This window comes from Rhinopithecus bieti, unplaced genomic scaffold (assembly GCF_001698545.2).
Source record: "Rhinopithecus bieti isolate Rb0 unplaced genomic scaffold, ASM169854v2 scaffold_33652, whole genome shotgun sequence".
In the NCBI taxonomy this organism is placed as follows: Eukaryota; Metazoa; Chordata; class Mammalia; order Primates; family Cercopithecidae; genus Rhinopithecus; species Rhinopithecus bieti.
The window spans coordinates 4,047,115-4,069,601 of NW_016814761.1; the positions used below are offsets into that span (position 1 = coordinate 4,047,115).

General features: G+C 39.7%; 1 protein-coding gene across 20 annotated transcripts in view; it reads right to left on the bottom strand.

Annotated features, from left to right (window-relative positions):
- The window catches only part of EIF4G3 (eukaryotic translation initiation factor 4 gamma 3), a 268,928-nt gene that overhangs the window by 33,613 nt on the left and 212,828 nt on the right, over nt 1-22,487 (bottom strand). For all 20 annotated transcript variants that reach the window (XM_017852121.1, XM_017852123.1, XM_017852119.1 and 17 more), the window contains 9 exons: nt 20,256-20,402; nt 19,601-19,837; nt 17,056-17,160; nt 15,134-15,266; nt 12,487-12,581; nt 10,042-10,135; nt 8,634-8,751; nt 5,652-5,872; nt 3,798-3,913 (listed from right to left, as the gene is read on the bottom strand). In XM_017852121.1, the coding sequence (XP_017707610.1) occupies nt 3,798-3,913; nt 5,652-5,872; nt 8,634-8,751; nt 10,042-10,135; nt 12,487-12,581; nt 15,134-15,266; nt 17,056-17,160; nt 19,601-19,837; nt 20,256-20,402 (1,266 nt within the window). The remainder of the gene's footprint in view (nt 1-3,797; nt 3,914-5,651; nt 5,873-8,633; nt 8,752-10,041; nt 10,136-12,486; nt 12,582-15,133; nt 15,267-17,055; nt 17,161-19,600; nt 19,838-20,255; nt 20,403-22,487) is intronic.

The window sequence follows — 22,487 nt, forward strand, 5'->3', positions numbered from 1 at the left end:
CTAGTAGATTTTCCAGTTTTACCAGAGAACTGTTTTATAAATAAAATTTTTTTAAAATGATGCATCTTTACAAAGTTAACATGTTTAGTTTAACAATTTTATTAAACATCACTCAAAGGGCCAGAGTCAAATGTATTTTTCTACATAATATTTACTTATTTTATGATCATTTATTTAAAAAATTGAAAATGGTATATTATGAAATAGATATTTAATGTCGTGATTCAAAAGCCTTAATGTGTCAACAGAGGTTACTGTGTCTATGTAGGTTAATATTTGCGCAATCTTCAATGAAAAAGGTCTTCATATGAAAATTAAATTGAAGTGATATAGTTAGGTTAAGCATTAAAATTCTTTTAGTAAGTTTTTGTGGTATGCTTCTTAATTTGTGCTTGTTAACTGGTGTTTACTATAGAGTAATCCAGCCAAGTCAGTATCTTTGGTCTGAAGGGTGAAAGCCGGTCAGCCAGAGTTGCTGATACACCAATAAAGCAGTGTACCTCTCTGCTCTCAGCTACTGGAAATTAGTCTGGTGCCCTGAATTCAAAATCTTTTCATTCAATCTTTGAAGCAAAGTAGCTCTTCCAAGGGGGAGGATGTAGATAGGAAGGGTGGTGACGTGATGCAGAAGGGAGGAAGCTCATCTAGGTGTCTCACCACTGCTGCTTTTTCCTCCTTGCTCCTTTATTTAATACCTCCCTCACATTAACTTTTTATCTAACAAAATTTCAAGCCTACAGAAAAATTAAAGTCATACAATATACAACTACATATCTTCACTTTGATTTAGATTCATCAATTGTTGTTCTCTTTCTTTCTGAATATCCAAGAAATTTACTATTAATGATGTAAATAAAAATATTTGATATATCATACATATTCAAATTTCCACAACTGTCTCTAAATGTCTAATACAGCTTTTTGTTGTTGCTGAGTCCAGTCGAGAATTCGACTTTACATGTTATGATGTTGTTCATATTCCTTTAATCTAAAACGGTCCTTTCTCTTTCTTGTCTTTTCATGACATTGCCATTTTTGAAACATTCAAGACAATTATCATGTAAAATGGTTTCTTTTTTCTTTTGAGAAGGAGTTTCACTCTTGTCGCCCAGGCTGGAGTGCAATGATGCAATCTTGGCTCGCTGAAACCTCTGCCTCCCAGGTTCAAGAGATTCTCCTGCCTCAGTCTCCCAAGTAGCTGGGATTACAGGCATGTACCACCATGGCTGGCTAATTTTGTATTTTTAGTAGAGACGATGTTTCCCCATGTTGGTCAGGCAGGTTTCAAACTCCTGACCTCAGGTAATCGCCTGCCTCAGCCTCCCAAAATGCTGGAGCATTAACAAATTTGAAAGGGTTAGTCATCGACTTTGTACATCCTTCAAATGACATCTGAAGCCAGTCTCCACTGTTTTCTTCCTTACTGTCTTGGCATTTCATCTTTCTTGGCCATTCTAATATTTTGCTATTCATTCACATTTCCCTACTTCCATGCAAGAAAAAAGCTATGCTGCCAATTTATAAGAATACCCCTAATTTTCCAGGAAGCTAACTGATGAATCACAGTACATCAGGTTTATTCTTTGGCTATTTCCAGTTAATGTTTATTTACTTTGGTACATTTCCAACAGTTTCTGCAAAGCCCTCATCTCCACCTCACTTACTCATCATCACAAACTTCCTTCTACTTCTTCTGAATTTTGAACAATTTCAGAGGCTTGAAGGCTTTAGAAGATTGAACTATAGATAACCAAGGTCATTTCTGTGTATAGAAAGCAGATGATGATTACACTGTCAAGAAAACAAGTAATATTTTCTTTTTTTTTTGAGACAGCATCTCACTCTGTCACCCAGGATAGAATGCAGTGGGATGATCTCGGCTCACTGCAACCTCTGCCTCCTGGGCTTTAAGTGATCCTCCCATCTCAGCCTCCTGAGTAGCTGGGACTACAGAGGCATGCCACCACACCCGGCTAATTGTTGTTTTTGTAGAGACGGGGCTTTATCATCTTGCCCAGGCTGGTCTCAAACTCCTGAGCTTAAGTGATCCTCCTGCCTCAGCCTCCCAAGGTGCTGGGATTACAGGCATGAGCCACTGCACCTGGCCAAGAAAACAAGTAATCTTGAATTTTTTTTTTTTTTTGAGACGGAGTCTCGCTCAGTCGCCCAGGCTGGAGTGCAGTGGTGCGATCTCGGCTCACTGCAAGCTCTGCCTCCCGGGTTCACACCATTCTCTTGCCTCAGCCTCCCAAGTAGCTGGGACTACAGGCGCCCGCTGCCACTCGCGGCTAATTTTTTTTGCTTTTTTTTTTTTTAGTAGAGACGGGGTTTCACTGTGTTAGCCAGGATAGTCTCGATCTCCTGACCTCGTGATCCACCCGCCTCGGCCTCCCAAAGTTCTGGGATTACAGGAGTGAGCCACCACGCCCAGCCGAAAGAATTTTTAATAATACAGTGCCAAAGCAGCAAAAGTAGTTAATATATCTGGCAAGTACTTTAACAAAGACTGTTTCAACAGACTAGCTTTTCCTGACCTCACATCACTTAATTAGATCCCACTAATGGATTTGTCCTAAGACCTATATGTCTACCAGCATTTATCGTAACTACAGTTAAGTAACTACTAGTGGAGTTATCTGTTTATGGTTTGTCTCTGCCACTAGACTGTAGGGCTCATGTAGGGTTAAAGAAGGGCAAATTCAAGGCCCTGTCTTGAAATCTCTGGCTTAGGCTGTCTGACCTGGCATGTTGCTTGTTTCTTTATGCCTCAGTTTTATGAAAAAAGAAAAAGTAAAGCCAGCCATATTTCAAGATTAACATGAGAATGATGATAGAATGATTATAAAGACCATGACAGGCCAGGTGTGGTGGCTCAGGCCTGTAATCCCAGCACTTTGGGAGCCTGAGGTGGGTGGATCATTTGAGGTCAGGAGTTTGAGACCAGCCTGGCCAAAATGGTGAAACCCCGCCTCTTCTAAAACTACAAAAATTAGCTGGGCATGGTTACAGGCACCTGTAGTCCCAGCTACTTGGGAGGGTGAGGTAGGAGAATTGCTTGAACTTGGGAGGTGGAGGTTGCAGTGAGCTGAGATTGTGCCACTGCACTCCAGCCTGGGCAACAGAGCAAGACTCTGTCTCAAAGAAAAAAAAAAAGACCATGACAGCTATATACAGGGTGCCAGAAATGCTTCATAATGATAATGTGTTGTTTTTGCTCCTTAATATCGAAGTCAATTTGGTTTTCCGTTAGTGGGGAAGGATTGGTACTTATTCTCTCTGCCCACCACTCTATGTTGTAAATCATAGTATACCATTACAAGAGTGTACTTGGCAGAAATGCATCAGCGTTAAGCCAACTGAATTGTGTAGGACTTGGATTACTCAACCTAAGTTTTTTTTTTTTTTTTTTGAGACGGAGTCTCGCTCTGTCGCCCAGGCTGGAGTGCAGTGGCTGGATCTCAGCTCACTGCAAGCTCTGCCTCCCGGGTTTACGCCATTCTCCTGCCTCAGCCTCCCAAGTAGCTGGGACTACAGGCGTCCGCCACCTCGCCCGGCTAGATTTTGTATTTTTTAGTAGAGACGGGGTTTCACTCTGTTAGCCAGGATGGTCTTGATCTCCTGACCTCGTGATCCGCCTGTCTCGGCCTCCCAAAGTGCTGGGATTACAGGCTTGAGCCACCGCGCCCGGCCTACTCAACCTAAGTATTATCAGTTCATAATGACACCTGATTTAGACCAGAACCAAGTATTATATACTGTCAAAGGACTTTGTTTTTTTTTTTTTAAATCTCATTTACCTTAAAATCATTAATGTGTAGAAATTCATCAATGATAGATTTGGACTTCCTCTCCATTTCCTCTTCTGATAATGCAGCCTTGTCAGGAGCTGACACTGCTGAAATTTCTGGTTTTGCTATTAGAGAGGCCCCAAAAAAGAAAAGTAAAATAATAAAATTACTATTAAAATAGTGAGATTATGGTTGACAATATTATGTACTTTACATTATTTTACAGTAAAGGCATTTAATAGCTACAAGACAATAGATACAAGACATTTAAACAGAATACAGAAGCCTTTTGTTTTAGAATAGATTTGCACTAACTAACTTTATAATCTACAATAACAATGAACAAGATTTAGGAACATGATACATTTTCCTAATTAAAGCTTTTTTGTTCCTTTCTGTATTATGCTTGCTCCCCATTGCTTCGAAGATGAAGAGTTCATGAGGTCTTCACAATCCTGCACAGGTCAGGGCCCTGCTTGCCACTAAGCTTGAGCCACACTCCTGCTTGAACAAACCGTGGCTACTCCTACTATAGCTCTGCTCATAGTAATCCTGTCTGGAGTGCTCTTTCCCTCTGCTTCACACCCATCCCTGTCTACAAACCTGTTTCATTCCCATGGGTCCTTCAGATGAAGGAAACCTCCCCTTGCCCTAATTCTACATAGCTCCTTGGTACCAGATAGTTCTAAGTATTCTCTTAGAACTAAATTCCTTTCTTCATAGCACCTTTCTCAGTTTGTGTCTTTTGTGGAATTACTAAAAAAGGTCTTTCTGACTCAGCAGACTGAAGGCCGAGAACAGGGATCGAGTGCCTCACACTTACTGTGCATCTGGTAAATGCACAAATGAATCAGACGATAAAAACACATAGAGCAGCTGTGCTACGTTATTCACTACACACAAGATATTTTACTATCCTAGCTTGTTTTATTTCAAAAGTATCTACCACAGATTAAAAAAAGTCACACGTCCCTAAAGCTGTATTATCTAAAGTAACACCAAGTGGGAGAAGACACTTTAATTTGTCTCTGAGATCCATTTAGGGACTACAGTTAAGAGAAACAATTTAAATAGTGAAACAAATTAGAAAGCTATATAAATACTAAAAACAACTGGAATAACTTCATGATAAATATTTAAAAGAGGCTGAAAATAATCTTCAATTTAAACTGTTTCCCATTGCTATATTCGTCATCACAACATTTAATACTTTTTGAAAACCTTGTATTTATCAGGTAATGTTCTAAGTATTTACATGTATTAACTTCTTATTTAATTTTCATAATATCCTGAAAAGGTAGGTACAACTTATCCCCATTTAACAGATAAGGAAACTGAAACACAGGTTAAATACATGAAGCAAGTTTTAGAGCATTATCTGAGCAAGTCCTCTAAGTATATACATGCTAAATGCATACAAAAACAACAGGTTACCAAGGAAGATGAAGGCGACTAAAGATAACCTAATACCTTCTCTTTGGTTTGTCTTGCAGTGGCTCAATAATGAGAATTTTCACACATTTGAGGGGCTCTACACAGCATACACAATCTAACAGCAACGTAAAGTGTGGGATGTTACAGAGACTTGTGAGAAATTCAGATTGCTTAAAATACAGCAGGAGGACCTCCTCACCATAACATTTAATAAAGAATGGAGAAAATTTACAAACTGTCGAGCTAAGGCATACCTAGGGAATGAGAACTGTTATAAAACTATGAAATGCCCTTTAACTCTTCAGAGGCTGGTATGCGTTGCTATTATGTGTTGATTCTAAAATCTACTCAGGCAGTCTCCTTTTTATTTTTCCTTCCAAATTTAAAACCCAAATCAGAATCTGCATCTGTTTAAGCCAAGTCTCTCACCTGACTCCCTTGTTTTATTTCGCTCAGCCTCAGTGCTGTACCTCTCCACATCCACAGCCCCTGTGAGCTGCTTCACGGTCTCCAGCATCTCTCTCCGCTGCTCTTCTTGAGACTGATTGTCTAGCAGGTCTTTACTGCTGCCACCCCTCATGAAAGTATTTGGCCGAGCTGTTGCAGATGGAAGGGGCTTATCATTCTTCTCCCTGCCCATACTTCCACGACTTAAAAGACAAAACAACACTTTTCAAAGGAAAGACAAGCCCATGTCCCCTGCATATTCAAATTATAAAATAACACTAAGACTTTCTGAAAGTATGCAGAATAATTTTTCACAGATAACATTAGATGTGTGAGGCACCAATTATATTTCAAAGTCCGCTTACTCAACAAACAAGTAAAAGAGTACTTTAAAGGGAATATTTATTAAGATGTTTTAACTTTTTTCTCTGAAGGGATACTACTTAATACTTTAAAATGTCAGTGGTGGCCAAGCATGGTGGCTCACACCTGTAATCCCAGCACTTTGGGAGGCCGAGCAGGGCAGATCACTTGAGGTCAGGAGTTCAAGACTAGCCTGGTCAACATGGTGAAACCGTGTCTCTACTAAAAATACAAAAATTAGCCGGATTTGGTAGCGGGTGCCTGTAATCCCAGCTACTTGGGAGGCTGAGGTATGAGAATTGCATGAAACTGCGAGGAAGAAGTTGCAGTGAGCCAAGATTGCACCACCACACTCTAGGCTGGGCGACAGTGAGACTCTGTCTCAAAAAAAAGTCAGTGATAATTTTGGTAATTTCTTTTTCTTTTCTTTTTTGAGATGGAGTTTTACTCTTGTTGCCCAGGCTGGAGTGCAATGGAGTGATCTCAGCTTACTACAACCTCCGCCTCCCGGGTTCAAGTGATTCTCTTGCCTCAGCCTCCTGAGTAGCTGGGATTACAGGCATGCACCACCATGCCTGGTTAATTCTGTATTTGTAGTAGAGACAGGGTTTCTCCATGGTGGTCAGGCTGGTCTCGACCTCCCGACCTCAGGTGATCTGCCCACTTTGGCCTCCCAAACTGCTGGGATTACAGGCGTGAGCCACCATGCCTGGCCTTAATTTTGGCAATTTCTTATTTTAGTTTTTAAAAATCTTTCAGGAAAAAAGAAGACAATGATAAAAGTATGAGTTACACAAATGAAAGGGAAACAAATATTATAAGAACATGGTATCACTATCTTAGAAATTATACAATGGTACCTTTTTATTTAGAAACTTAAAACATGGAAAATATTTGAGAATCAAGTAAAAGCTGTCTTGGATTAGCTAACACCATATATTTTATTCCTTTTAAGAGAGACTCTCCATATTTCCTGATTTCGTCTTCTTTTAGACAATTTTAACCAGCTGGGCAAACAGTTTGTTGGCCCATGGTAGACCAGAAGCAGCAAATTAAAAGGGCAAAGGAGAGACTCAGGCAGGAGAATGGTCTAACTATTGTGAAAGAAAGTACACAAGTGCTTAGGAAGCAGAACCATTAGGGGACATTTATGACAGAGCAAAGCGCCACAAGTGATACTCAATGACAATCTGAATCATCATGAAAAGCTAACTTATGCTAAGTATACTTCGTTTCAGAAGAAGTCAAGGGACTAAGTAACACAGTTTGCAAAGTCTACCTAATCAAACTTATTACAATAATAATAATAAAAAGCCTGATGGGAGGACCACCTGAGACCACGAGTTCAATGCCAGCCTGGGCAACATAGCAAGATGCCATCTCTAAAAAATAATAATTAAAAAAAAAGTTTTAGAGCTTAAAGAAACTTCAGTTCTGAAAGTGCTTATGTAAAAAATGTTGTTTTTTGTGACTGCACTACAGGGTCCCCATTCATTGTATGTAAACCAGCCAACAGAATACTTGACTGTATCAATCCTATAAAAGCAAAAGTAGAAAGACAGTGAAATACGGTGACTAGCAAAAAATGAAGGACAACCTCAAATATAACGTGAAGAACACCGTGACAGAGAAATGTATGGGTGGATTGTCACGTTCTTTAATTCCCATAGTTGAGAATGCTAGATGATTCTAGAGCATCTGGAGGATTAGCTTGGGGAGCCCCTAGACATGCCTCCAGGGCTGTTTGGGTGGGCCTAGCTTTTTTTTTTTTGAGAGGGAGTCTCGCTCTGTCTCCCAGGCTGGAGTGCAGTGGCACGATCTCGGCTCACTGCAAGCTCCGCCTCCTGGGTTCACGCCATTCTCCCGCCTCAGCCTGCCGAGTAGCTGGGACTACAGGCGCCTGCCACCACGCCCGGCTAATTTTTTGTATTTTTTATTAGAGACGGGGTTTCACAGTGTTAGCCAGGATGGTCTTGATCTCCTGACCTCGTGATCCACCCGCCTCGGCCTCCCAAAGTGCTGGGATTACAGGCGTGAGCCACTGTGTCCGGCCCGGGCCTAGCTTTCTTAAGAATCCCTTCCCTCCCAGCCAGGCACAGTGGCTCACTCCTGTAGTCCCAGCACTTTGGGAGGCCGAGGAGGGCAGATTACAAGGTCAGGAGATCAAGATCATCCTGGCTAACACGGTGAAACCCTGTCTCTATTGAAAGTACAAAAAATTACCCGGGCGTGGTGGTGGGTGCCTGAAGTCCCAGCTACTTGGGAGGCTGAGGCAGGAGAATGGCGCGAACCCAGGAGGTGGAGCTTGCAGTGAGTCAAAATCATGCCACTGCACTCCAGCCTGGGCGATAGTACAAGACCCCATCTCAAAAAGAGAAAAAAAAAAAGAATCCCTTCCCTCCTATCCCATCCCAAATCCACCACCCAATTATGTTCCGTTCTTAGAAATTATAGTGTGTGTGAAGATTAAAGAAGGAAATCAACTTTAGGAATAAAAGGAATGCATCTATAAGGATTACTATCAGAATCCTTGTTCCTATCTTGCCACACATACTGGCAAGCAGGCTGGCCTTGGGTAGACATAAAAAGCAGGGTTCTCACCTAGTTAAAGTCCTTCGGGAATCAAACTCTACAGACGTGGATGGCGTGGACCCTGAGGGTGCTGGAGGTTGCAGGGCAGAGAATCTGTTTAAACTGGAAGCACTTGACCGTAAGGCATCTACACATGTCAAGGATTTAGAAAAAAATACAAATCACATGACTAAAACGCAAATAATCAGTCATCTGCATCCCTGGGTGAGGCCTGAGGCCAGGCATTCCTAACAAGCTTAGGTGATGCCAATCTTCTGGTCCCTCTACCATATTCTGAGAAGCAAAGTGTTAGAAGGAATTTGCATGTAACAGAGAGTTTAATTTATTACAACCATTTGTTCCTTTAAGAACACAGTAAACAGGTGGGAGTGGCAAATAGAGGAAGAAGGCGAGCAAAAACAGAACAAAACTTTAACAAAGCTAACCAACACAAATGCTTCAATCTCATGTGTGTACAAATATGCACGTGGGTTTTACTGAATAATGATATTTTTTAAAATTTAAAGAAAAAAGGCTGAAATTACTTAGTAGAAGGGACATATGGGAAGTAGGTTAACATTGAATTTTTTTGTTCTTTCCATTGGGCTTCCTCAGTTAATAGGATGTGTTCGTGATGATCCAAACATCTTTGGTCTTCAGGTCAAATCTCTCAAAATCTGATTTTCAAAAAAGATTTTGAACAATATTTCTTTATTCTTTTATAACTCCCTAAAATTACAGTAAATGCACCTGCATATTAAGATTCTTTCCTCAACATAATGAGTTTCCCTTTTAATTTGAGGTCCCAGTAGTTTCTCTAGCTATATTAAATTTGTCAACAACTACAAAAAGGAACCTAAAAAATTAAGGTCTTAGCAGCTGAGTGTGGCTCACAAGTGTAATCCCAGCACTCAGGAGGCCAAGGTGGGAGGATCACTGGAGCCCAGGAGTGTAAGACTAGCCTAGACAACACAGTGAGACTCCATCTCTACAAAAAAAAAAAAAAAAAAAAAATCACTAAGGGGGGATGGGGGGGGCGGGAAGCCCCAGCTACTCAGGAGACTGAGGCAGGAAGATTGCTTGAACCTAGGTGGTTGAGGCTGTGGTGAGCTGTGATCATGCTACTACACTCCAGCCTGGGTGACATAGTGGGATCCAATCTCAAAAAAATAAATACATAAAATAAAAATAAATCAATAAACAAAGGTCTTAATTAGCCTAAATGAATGAACTGAAATTTGTTTTCAAAATGCTTAAAATTATTTAAGGATCCTGAGAAAGGATCTATGTTGAAAGGAAAGGGCTACCAATAAAATTTTAGGCATGATTAGTCTACACATCCTTCCCTAAAACCATCATTCGATGACTATGGGAATGTGCTGTGAGGCGAATGCTAACAAGCCACAGCCAGGTTTGAGGAGGGACACTGCACACTTACCAGTCTCGCTTGCCTTTGCTCCACCACTGCTGCCTTTTCCCCAGCTGCCTAGCTGTGCTTTAGGTACCAGCTGAATTTTTTCATCAATTGTAGGCTGTAACATAAGGGACCACAAGTCAGTTATAGAAAATATTCTAGAAGAATAGTTTTTATTTTATTTTTTTTCTTCTTCAGTGAAGTAGAACCAATTTTAGCAACAAAAAATTTGTTTGGAATGCCAATTTAATAGAAACAGAAATTGGAGCTGTTCTCATTAAACTGGGATCCATGTGGCCCCTGAAGCACTTCCTTGGACTCCAGTTTCCATAAAATACTGTTTGGTCTAGAGAATGCATCCAGGTCCTCCTATTTAAGATGGTTTATGAATTTGCTAACTGTAATAAGCAGTTTCTAATCATTCTTCTTGTACACTACCCATTAATTTTAAAAAGAAAAAAATACAAATACCACAAAATTAATTCATTAGTGTCTTTACATGACTGTCAGAACACAGATCAACAGACACAAAAATTTCATGTTGGGGCTAGAGACAGGCAGTGGGATGTGAGTATTCAACAAAGAATAAGAAGACAGACATTGGAATGTTAGGCAGTGAGCGTAGGAAGTTAAGGTGCCTGATATCTCATGTTTAATCTTCCAAGCACACCTTTACTACAAGTGAAATAAGATTACGCTGTATGCATTATGTTATTATAAAATAAATATAACATAAAAGCTGTAATGTAGCTCTTTGTAAAAAAGATATTTCTATGTTCTGACAGCTCATAATATGTTGCTATGCTATATAATGTGCTTTCACACAAACCTCTCCCAATTAACAATAAATATGTTTAATGGTTTTGTTCTAGGATACTCATGTATAGTACCTCCAGTATAACTATCTGAATACACAAAGTTTATTAACAATTTACATACTTAAAAATATTAAAGTAGTAATGCTGGAGATTTGGTATCAGCATTGTTTTTATAGTATCCAAGCACAGAAAGCATAATATTTAAAATACAAATGTTGTTATTAAATACTGACACATTTTTCAAAATGCTGCAGGACTTTAAACATAAACTTTTGGTTAAAACTGTCTCTAGATGGAAATGGAGATGGGTAAGACTCAAAAAACTGTATTCAGCAACGGAATTCTTGCTCTGAGATATAAACAACTAGAAGAAAGTACCAGAATCTTGGAGAAAAGGATCTTAGCTAATTACATGATTATTATTATTATTATTATTTTTTTATTTTTTTATTTTTTATTTTTTTGAGACAGAGTCTCGCTCTGTCGCCCAGGCTGGAGTGCAGTGGCCTGATCTCAGCTCACTGCAAGCTCCGCCTCCCAGGTTCACGCCATTCTCCTGCCTCAGCCTCCCGAGTAGCTGGGACTACAGGCGCCCGCCACCTCGCCCGGCTAGTTTTTTGTATTTTTTAGTAGAGACGGGGTTTCACCGTGTTAGCCAGGATGGTCTCGATCTCCTGACCTCATGATCCGCCCGTCTCGGCCTCCCAAAGTGCTGGGATTACAGGCTTGAGCCACTGCGCCCGGCGCTAATTACATTATTAAGAGATAGCCAGAGGGAGAATTTTCTATCATGAAGCAAAGCTTCGACAAAACTGTGAGGTGCAAATGACATAGCCCATTTTATTCCAATTTTCTTAAAGATTTTTCTTAATACTTCTTGTCAGTTATCTTCTTTCAGGTAGTATTTTCACATTAGTTTTGATTGTCTTCAGTATTTTGCTAGCAGGGTGCCAATTTTCAGAACTATGGAAAGTATAAGGATCAAACTAGACTTGCAAATGATTTGGAAAACCCACTGGACTTTAGAAGTTTCCACTCTTATCATATTTAATACTGCTTTCTCTACATTCTCCAAAGTTCTTCATTCTACTTACATGATCAACTTTTACTGCTGAAAATACCTGCTAGAGAGTTTTTTCCTCTTACTGCCCACAGACTCTCAAAAGAGAGGAAAGCAGAGTCTATTAAATCCTTACTATAGAATGATTTCTAGTAGGCCCTCTGTGGTTTCCTTTACGCCTTGGATAAGGCAAATCTTTCATGGTAAGGTTTAAACAGGTGATTGCTTTTCTCCCCAGAGCTATGGATACATTGTGTAAAAGCCTGCAATTGACTTAGGCTTCTAAAATATCTTTATTATCTCTCGTATATTAAGCATCTTATGTCTAAGAAGTAATCTAGTCTCTCCCTCTTTAGTAAACCCTTATAGAAGCAGAAATGAGTATGTAGAATACATTGATCAATAGCAATTTGAAGAAAAATGCATTAAAAAATAACCACCCCATGGATTTGCAATATTGCTGTTTTACATACATAAGTACTTTTGAGACTCACGTTTTGCAACTATTGTAAATTGTGTGTGTGTGTGTGTGTGTTTAATATCAAAGGCATCAAAGGAGAGTGTCAACTGTACTTTAAACGTCAGACTCACCTTAGTGATTTTTAGGAATTTTGAGGGGTCCAGTACCCGACTGTTCTTGGCCCCTTGTACAGTGTTCCACCCACCTTCATCCACTCTCTGGACACCTGCAAGGAGAACAGAGTGTCAGTCTCTCATCTGTCTCAAGTCAGTTGGACACTGAAAGAGTGAGCAATATTTTCATCAAAACCAAGAAGAAAGACAACAGAAGCTGTTAAAGCATTGATGACAGTATCTTTAATCCCACGGCAGGAAAATATATGCAGAAGCACGGCTTATTTTGGCTCACCCATGAAACATTACCAACCTACAAACAAACAACTGACACAAATGAATATCTGGTGCTGGAGAAGGCAGGGCCAAATCCAGTATTCACAGAATTAATGACTAGAACACTTTGGGAGAAGTCAGATGGAAATTATTTATTCTAAAGTATATTATATTTAATGGGGTCAAATGACAGAAGTATGCTTTGATTATTTCCCAAACCTGCTTCTCCAACATTTCAGCTGCTCAGGCGGAAAACCTTGACTCCTCTTTCACACTTCATATCCAATTTTTGTCAGTAAACCTTGTCAGGTAAACCTATACAATACATTCAGAATCTACTAACAACATTAGCAGTTTTGTTTAAGCCACCAACACCCCTTTCCTAGATTACTGTAGAGACCTGTTTTGGCCTTCCTGCTTCTACCTTCAGCTGTGCTCATCATGGCAGCCAGTGTGATCCTAGTAAAGTACAAGATTCTGCCACTTTTTTGTTCAAAACACTTCTGATATCTTTCTATCTCATTCAGAGAAAAAGAGAAGATTCCTTACAAATGGCCTCTAAATAATCTGGCTCCTGTTGCCTCTCAGTCCCCATCTTCTACCACTCTCCCCGTCAGGCCCTTCTTAGGTTCAGCTGCACTGGCCCCCTTGCTGTTCCTTGAAAATGCTGCTTCAGGGTCTTTGTACTTACTACTCCCTTTGCCTAAAAGTCTCTTTCCCCACATTTCCATGTGATTTAACGCCCTCACTTGCTTCAGGTCTTTGCTCAAACAATACCAACTTTTATAGTTTCCCCAATTTCCTATTTAAAACTGCAACCTACTCGCCAAGATTTGCACTCCCTAGTCCCTTCTCCTTGCTTTTTCTACAAATTTATTTGACAAATGATATATTTTATTTAATTATTTATTATTTATTGTCTCCTCTCTCCCCTCTACCATAAGATGTAAGCCACATGATGGAAAGGACTTTGTGTGCCTTTTTAAGTGACAGACAATAAATACTTGCTGAATGAATTAATAAATCGAAAGATCACCTGTCTATCCAAAAGCTTTTCTGGTCCTAACACATTTCTTGATTTTCTCTGTGCTATCTGATATTACTGATCATAAACAGACTTGCTTCTTCCTTGTTTCTATGACACTTGTATCTTAGTCCTTTCTCTCCACTTGCTCTTATCTGTCACTTTTCCAAGAGTTCTTTTCTTCCTTTAGTCGTATGTGAATACCCTCCATGAATTAGGCTTTGATATCTACTCCTTTTCCCTCTCAATCTGGTTCAATGATAAATAAAAGTTATTACCGAAAAGGCACTGCAGTAGGTACTAGAGTGAGGAAGGTAAGTGTGGTATCTCAAGAAACTCGAAACTAAATTTTCTTCTCTGCAGAATTCATCTCTCCTAACAATTTCACTATAAGCTCTACTGTGTCTGTGACAATAACTAATGGTTACGAAGTATTTACTATCAGCCAGAAAATTATCATTTCCCTCTGAAAAAGGTTTTCTTTTCCAGTGTTCCTAAACTTGGTAAATGGACTATTGTCCCAGGTTTAAAATGCCTTCTATTTCATCTTTCACTTTTTTTGCATGTCTCTTTCTTTTTATTTATTTATTTATTTTTTGAGATGTAGTCTCACTCTGTTCACCAGGCTGGAGTGCAGTGGTGCAATTGCGGCTCACTGCAACCTCCAACTCCTGGGTTCAAGTGATTCTCCTGCCTCAGCCTCCTGAGTATCTGGGACTACAGGCACACACCACTATGTCTAGCAAATTTTTTAGTAGAGATGGGGTTTCACCATGTTGGTCAGGCTGGTCTCAAACTCCTGACCACAAATGATCCACCAACCTCAGCCTCCCAAAGTGCTGGAATTACAGGCATGAGCCACCGTGCCCAGCCTGCTACAAAGTGCCCCTTTCTTAAATAAAGTTTTCTTTCAGCTTTCTGTCTCTCTTCTTTTCGTCTAAATTTTAACACTTAATGGAGAATACATTTCATAATTGATACTATCTTCTATTTGCTTAACAAATGTTCCTCTTTTGCTTGTCAAAAGTTTTACCTTACCAGATAAACTGTACACTTTGAGAGGGAAGTAACTACATTTTCCACTTCTTTTTCTAGTCTCACCAATTCTGAATATACAGAAGATGCTCAATAAAGTCTTACTGCTTCCTGGCTTTTAAGTAGTGAAAGAAACCATGCTTTGTTCCTGCATTCTCTACTTTTACTCAATAACTTTACTCTTCAGGTGAAGCTGCTTCACCTAACAGTCACCACTCTATTCTTTGGGCTATTCTTTCCGATCTCATTTTACACCTAAAAATAGATCATTCTTAATATGTATTCGTGAAACTTCCAAGTTCTCTAAACCCTGGTGGATTCTGGCCTCACCTGGTCTTCTCTTCTCTTTGGTCATGAGCTGCTGGACCTTCCTTTGCTCTTCTTGTTCTTCTATTTTAGCTTCTTTGTGAATCTGTTCGATAGTTTTAGGCCCTTGATCTGCTCTTCGAGATACCCAATTGCACTATAAAAGTAGAAAATAAGGTTATCTGCCAGATAACTAAAATTTTTTAAAATTTAAAATTTGTAATTTTCTACTGGAAAAGTGCAAAACACCTACAAAAGCTGTATTATGGTAGTTTCTCATGTATCTTATAGATGACACTATGAGCAGTTTAGGATTAGAGCTAAAGAATTAAAATCTTCTCAATCAAACCTGACCAACTGTATACTACATATTCCAATAGCCAATGGATACAAAGAACAGGATGAAAGACGGCCCAAATTTATTATTATATTTTTAAGCATGGCATATATTTCTCTGTGGACTAAACAGATTTTATCTGTATCAGTATTTTGTACATTTGAAAGGAGGAGAGAAAAGTAAAAATGACGAGGATTTCTTGGCCTTGCCTTAATCTGTGGGATTACTACTCAGATCATACCACACTCCATAGGGGTTCTAAGTCAAGGATGACTCCTGCTTTTCTTTCTCCAATATCATGGTTCTGATATTCTACACAAAGGTCCACACCACTCTGCCCTTTGGTTATCCCCTGTATTAAGGACAAAATAAGTTGTCACTTTATAATTATACTTCTCCCTTCTCTCCCTAGCAACAGTCCCAAAATCTGATATACGTAGAAGTGGCTGATAACATGGGTGGAGACATTTTTTATATTTATTTATATTAGCTAGAGGCAAGAATGGGAAACAGGTTTAAATCAGAATGCAAATTCTGATCAACTAGTGGTGGCTTTCGTAATATGAAGGATCGTAAGATCACATCTAGTCTCAGCAAGATAAAGAATCATCATCAATGCTATCTGGCCTGGGTGGAGGAGAAATAAGAGGCAGGGCTTTGTTCACTTTCTCTAGTGATGTAGTATATTCCCTGTCGGAGTGAAACTTACAAAAGAGTAACTCCCTGTAGGAGTTAAACTTAGAAAAGTAGTAGTAACAAAAACAGCACCTGGTAAGATAAATGAGAAAAAAAAAAAAAAAAAAAAAAAACGAAACAAAAACAGCAGCAGAATAGCAGGGTCACAAGAAAAACGAAAGAGAAGAAAACACCAATATCTGAGCTGGGCACCTTACATAATTATTCCACTGACTCTTTACAACAAATCTACAAGGCAGGCAACATCCTCATTTTAGAGATTAAAAATGTAAGGCTCAGAGAGTTAAATGTATTTAATGTAGAGATGAGACTTGCTGATTATTTAGCTTACAAAGACTAAATTTAATTGAATTTAAATTTGAATGGAGTTTGAATTCAGAATGGCTGATTACAAAATTGCAAGTGGCTGGGCACAGTGGCTCACTCCTGTAATCCCAGCACTTTGGGAGGCTTGAGGTCAGGAGTTCCATCTCTACTAAAATTACAAAAATTGCCCAGGTGTGGGGACATGTGCCGGTAATTCCAACTACTTGGGAGGCTGAGGCAGTAGAATCACCTGAACCTGGGAGGCGGAGGTTGCAGTGAGCTGAAACTGAGCCACTGCACTCCAGTCTGGGCGACAGGGTGAGACTCTGTCTCAAAACAAAACAAAACAAACAAACAAACAAAAAAAAAAACAAAGCAAAACAAAATATGGTTTGATAATCGGAGTAAGGAGAAGCAGCACATAACTGGCAATAGGACTTCTGTCCTTCCTTAGAACTCTCCCACTGAAAGTTTGCCAATTCAAGTTCTGAAAGTCCTGAAGCAAAAGCACTGACTTTACACATGTAAACAACAGGACATCCTTCCCCAGTCCAATTCCTTTAAAGAGACTGGACCAGTAAGCGTATTATTTTTTTTCCCCACTCACCAGCCTTAGGTCTATTACATCTTGAAGCATGAACCGAATCCTAGATGAGGTTTTTCTTTCTTTCACAATTTTCTCCATCTGATTAAAGTACTGGTCCATACGTGGCTGCAAGAGACAAAATCATTAGTACTCCTGTCTGAGAAACTTAAATATAATTTTCCCATGTTACAGTTATTTATTTATGTAGTTATCTATTTATTTTCTTAGAGATGGGGTCTCACTCTGTTGCCCAGGATGGAGTGCAGTGGCACAATCACAGCTCACTGCAGCTTAGACCTCTCAGGCTCAACCGATCCCACCTCAGCCTCTAGAGTAGCTGGGACTACAGGAACATGCCACCATGCCTGGCTAATCTTTTAAGTTTTTGTAGAGATGGGGTCTCATTATGTTGCTGAGGCTGGTCTTGAACTCCTGGGCTCAAGTGATCCTCCAGCCTTGGCCTCTCAAAGTGCTGGAATTTCAGGCATTAGTCACTGCGTCCAGCCTATGTAGTTTTTAAAATGGTCTAGGAATATCAATTTATAGCGAAAATATAATGTGGTAGAATTTTTATTTTTATTTTTATTTTATTTTATTTTTTTTTTGAGACGGAGTCTCGCTCTGTCACCCAGGCTGGAGTGCTGTGGCCGGATCTCAGCTCACTGTAAGCTCCGCCTCCCGGGTTCACGCCATTCTCCTGCCTCAGCCTCCTGAGTAGCTGGGACTACAGGCGTCACCACCTCGCCCGGCTAGTTTTTTGTATTTTTTAGTAGAGACGGGGTTTCACCGTGTTAGCCAGGATGGTCTCGATCTCCTGACCTCTTGATCCGCCCGTCTCGGCCTCCCAAAGTGCTGGGATTACAGGCTTGAGCCACCGCGCCCGGCCTTTATTTTTTTTTAGACAGGGTCTTGTTCTGTCACCCAGTTGTGAGTGCAGTGGGTCAATTATGGCTCACTGCAGCCTCAATCTTCTGGGCTTAAGTCATCCTTCTGCCTCAGCTTCCCAAGTAGCTGGGACCACAGGCATACGCCACTACACTTAGCTAAATTTTTCTGTGTGCATGATTTTTTTAAGATATGAAATCTCACTATGTTACCCAGGCTGGTCTCAAACGGCTGAGCTCAAGCAATCCTTCTGCCTCAGCCTCCCAAAGTATTAGGATTATGAGTCACTCTGCCTGGCCATGTGGTAGAATTTTTAGTTGTTCATATGACCACCTAAAATAAAGACTACATTTTTCTAGGCTCCTGGCAGCTGGCTTTGGTCATGTGATTAATTACAGGCACTAATATAAATGGAAATGTTATGCTATAGCTTCCTATGGCGTTCCTAAAGAGACCCAAGGGGCTAGGCATAGTGACTCATACCTGTAATCCTAGCAGTTAGGGAGGCCAAGGCAAGAGGATTGCTTGAAGCCAGGAGTTTAAGACCAGCCTGGGCAACTAAGTGAGACCCCTCATCTCTACAAAAAGTTAAAAAAAAAAAAAGGAAAAAAAATTGGGTGACAGGGCAAGACCCTGTTACTTTTTTTTTTTGAGAGGGAGTTTCGCTCCTGTTGTCCAGGCTGGAGTGCGATGGCTCACTGCAACCTCCACCTCCCAGGTTCAGGCAATTCTCCTGTCTCAGCCTCCCGAGGAGCTGGGATTACGTGCATGCGCCACCACGCCTGGCTAATTTTGTATTTTTAGTAGAGACGGGGTTTCTCTATGTTGGTCAGGCTGGTCACGAACTCCTGACCTCAGTATTTGCCCGCCTCAGCCTCCCAAAGTGCTGGGATTACAAGCGTAAGCCATCGTGCCCGGCCGACCCTGTTACTTAAAAAAAAAAAGTGAGAGAGAGAAAGAGAGAGAGAGAGAGAGACAGAGAGAGGTGGTTGTGTCTTTTGCCCCTTTTCCTACCTTCTCTGGTGAGAATGATTAGGACAAGGGTTACACTTTAGGAGTCACAGACTGTTAAGCTGAAAAGACTTACCTCTGAACTTTATTTACATAAATAAGAAATAAACCTCAATCCTGTATAAACCACTGGGTTTTCTGTCACAGCTAAGCATAATCCTAGCTGAATTAGATGTTATGGAGCATTTCTGACATTATTTCTTTGAAGCATTTCTAATTTCTATAACCCTTAAACAGCACATATTATTACAGTATTTTTAATGATTTCTTATATTATGGTTAGATAGCTGTGTCATCAATTAGAGTATAAACTTTAGAAGCTACTGCTGGGTCTTCATTTCTGCATTACCCTTAGGCCATAGTAGTTTTCCTTTTCGTATTTCTGTTCCCAAATTGTCAAATGGTTACAGAAGAAGAAAAAAGAATATGAGACAAATAATCTGAAGAATCTACAAACTGGCTTTTACACAATTTGGGACCCTCCTCACCTCTGACTCTAATGGAAATGTAAGGAGCACGATGGTTGAACACTGACAATGAGATGGGCAAAAGAAGAAAAATAAACAGCCTAGACCTTTGGGACAAGATAGAACTATTTTGTTTGCAGTCTAAGTTCTTTTGCAACTGACAAGGAGCCTCTGTGAAGGTTTCTGAGCTTCTAGATTTTTACCTTTGCTTTTTCAAAGTCCAAGTCTTTGCCAATGGTGGTGAGCAGGCGACACAGGCACTCCAGGGACTCTTCATCATGGTTCTTTAGCAGCTTCACCACACAGTCGTGCATGATGGCTTCAGTCAGCATTTTGAGTTTAAAGAGTTCTCCAATAAACTTGATGTTGCCAATGGATCTCCGCCGGGCTTTGTCCTTGGCTTCTTCCAGTTCATCATGAAGCCTGGTCCTCTCCTCTGGCTGTTGTATAAGGAGGAATAATAGCATCTTGATGATGAAAGTGTACTGCACAATAAACACTGAGATTCATGGTCTTTACTCTTTCTAGGGGTCAGATGCCCCGTGAGAATCTAATAGCAAGTGTGAATCTACTCCTCAGAAAACTGAACTATACCCATCCACTTCAGATTTTTGGAATTCAGTGACCTGACTCAGGCTTAGATTGAATCGCTGGCATGGAAAATTGAGCTGTCCCCTATATTAGACACTAAAAGGAACAAAGCATTCCCCTAAACATTAATTTGTTGTTTCGACATGAAAAAAAAAAGGCAATAGGTCCCTCTTAAGGTAGCAGGGAGATGCTGTATCCAGCTTCTTGAAATTTCTACTTTGCAGTGCTCAAAGTGTACAAGCACTGTCTTTCTATGAAAATACTTACAGCAATGGCAGCCTCAAGTTCTTTCTGCTTCTTCTCAAAGACATCATCATCTGCTTTATCTTTTTCAAACTCCTTCTGGCAACGGTTCAATAGCAGCTTCCGGAAATTCACTGTGTTACCAGGCTTGTCTGCCATGGGTACTTTCAGCTACATCCAGACAGGAAAATAAAGAAAAGCAACAAGATTATGTAAAGACATTACAAATATCTGTTTGCTTTATTGTATGAAATATGCTGACTGAACCACAGGCAAGCATTCTATAAGAGGCAAACAATATAGCTTCAGGCATTTCATGATTCAACAGTAATATGTTTTAAATTTTATTTAGAAAAGACACACATTCCTCTCATATAAATGTACTCTTTTTTTAGCCATGCTTCTAGCTGACATGGAAATCCTTGTCATATCATTGCAACTATAACCCTGAACTTATCTAGACCTTATTTAAAAAAAAAAAAAAAAAAACTGTAGAGTTATTACTTCTTTTTTTAAGAAGTACCATTGTAGTAAGTGTTTTGGTTTAATAGGACACACAGAAATGACATAAGACAAGGGAGAATTTGCTGGCTATCGCAAAACTGTTGTAGGTGAGATCCTTATTGCATTTATGCAGAAGTTGGGATACTGGGGGATTTTTGATATATCTTTCCATTGGGGAATGTCATAACGTTAGTACTTACCTTGACTATAAATTTAGTATGTTTATTGCTTATTGCTTATGTGCCATGAGAATATACTAGTTCTCCAAAAGTTTGGAAGCAACATCCTTACAAGGTTTTCATCCAAATCCAACAATAATTGTTTTCTAATAGTCGTAATAGCTCAAGGTTACTTGTAAGCAAACACAGAGACATTCTCATGAACATATTTAGAATATAAAGACAGTAGACTGCAGCGGGGATTCTATTAAAATATTCTAATGTACAGATGACATCCCTCTGAGCACCATTTTGAACAGCTATTTCATTATACAATACAACGGTTTTTCTGGGATCACAAAGTGGCTTCCAAAGTTCTGGAATGTATGCATGGTCTTTGCCCTAGGTATAATGGAAGATCTTTGTGAAAACAGGGTACACTGCATTCATACTCACAAAATAATTAATGTTATCAACCAGAATGAGCTTGGTAAGCTGCTGATCAAGGCTGGATGGCTAGAAAAACTTACTGAGAACTGAGGATGATGATGCTATAGAATATCTGTACTAGAACTGATGGCACACTCTCCAATGTATTCCCTATCATGTATGAAAGATCATTTAACAGGTCCAGTTATAATCAACCGCGTGTTACATTGCATATTTCCTTTCAGCAGGAAACGTTATCTTAGGAAGAGGGGAACATCTTCAGATAATTTTTTAGACAGCCAGAGAAAAGGCTACTGTATCCTTAACTCCAAATTTAGGCTACATAAATGCAAGCAACTATAGATCATTTCACAGTCAGGCCTACTCTAAAGTCACACAAGTCAGCCTTCAAGAAAAGAAATGCTACATGAAAGCAAGAGCTTTCCAAAGCAAAAGCCAAAAGTTGATTCTACCTTCTCTTATATAAGACCCAGAATACACAATAACGGACTAAGAAATACAAAAGAGAACCAAGAAGTATATTCAAAAACAGGCTGGCATACAATACAGCACCAACATGACATTCGATTTTAGAACTAAAGGTTCTAAAAATCAGCAGTTATATCCAATTTACTGCTTTATAGGAACATAAGTTATCCCAGCCACAAAATCCTAGCCAGCATCTTGGCATATTTGCCTCCATCATCAGTATTGACATTAAGTGTATAACTGACTGATAAGAAAATAATAGTCCAGCCCACAATCTATCATCTCTAAAGAGATGTTTCCTACATTACAGATTTACTGTGTAGAAATTGGGAGAAATGAGGACAACAAACAATATGAAAATCTAAGCACTGCCATATGGTGAGAGGTGTAGGGAAGACTATTTTAAAAGAGCTGGGTTAAGGATCAAAAGTTTTGCTTACTTGCTATGTAAACAAAGGCAATTCTTTTAATCCAAGTTTCAGTTTCATCATCTAAAACAAGGGAGGCACAGTCTCTACGTCCAACTGAGAGGGCAGCTTGAGCATTCAGCATGGAAGCACTTTAATAAGCCACAGAAAAGTAAGCTGTAACTGAAATCGAAAGAGTGCTGGAATCTGAGTCACAAAATCAGAAATGGAATCCCAGCTCTTTCATTTAATCTACTATGTGAATTTGA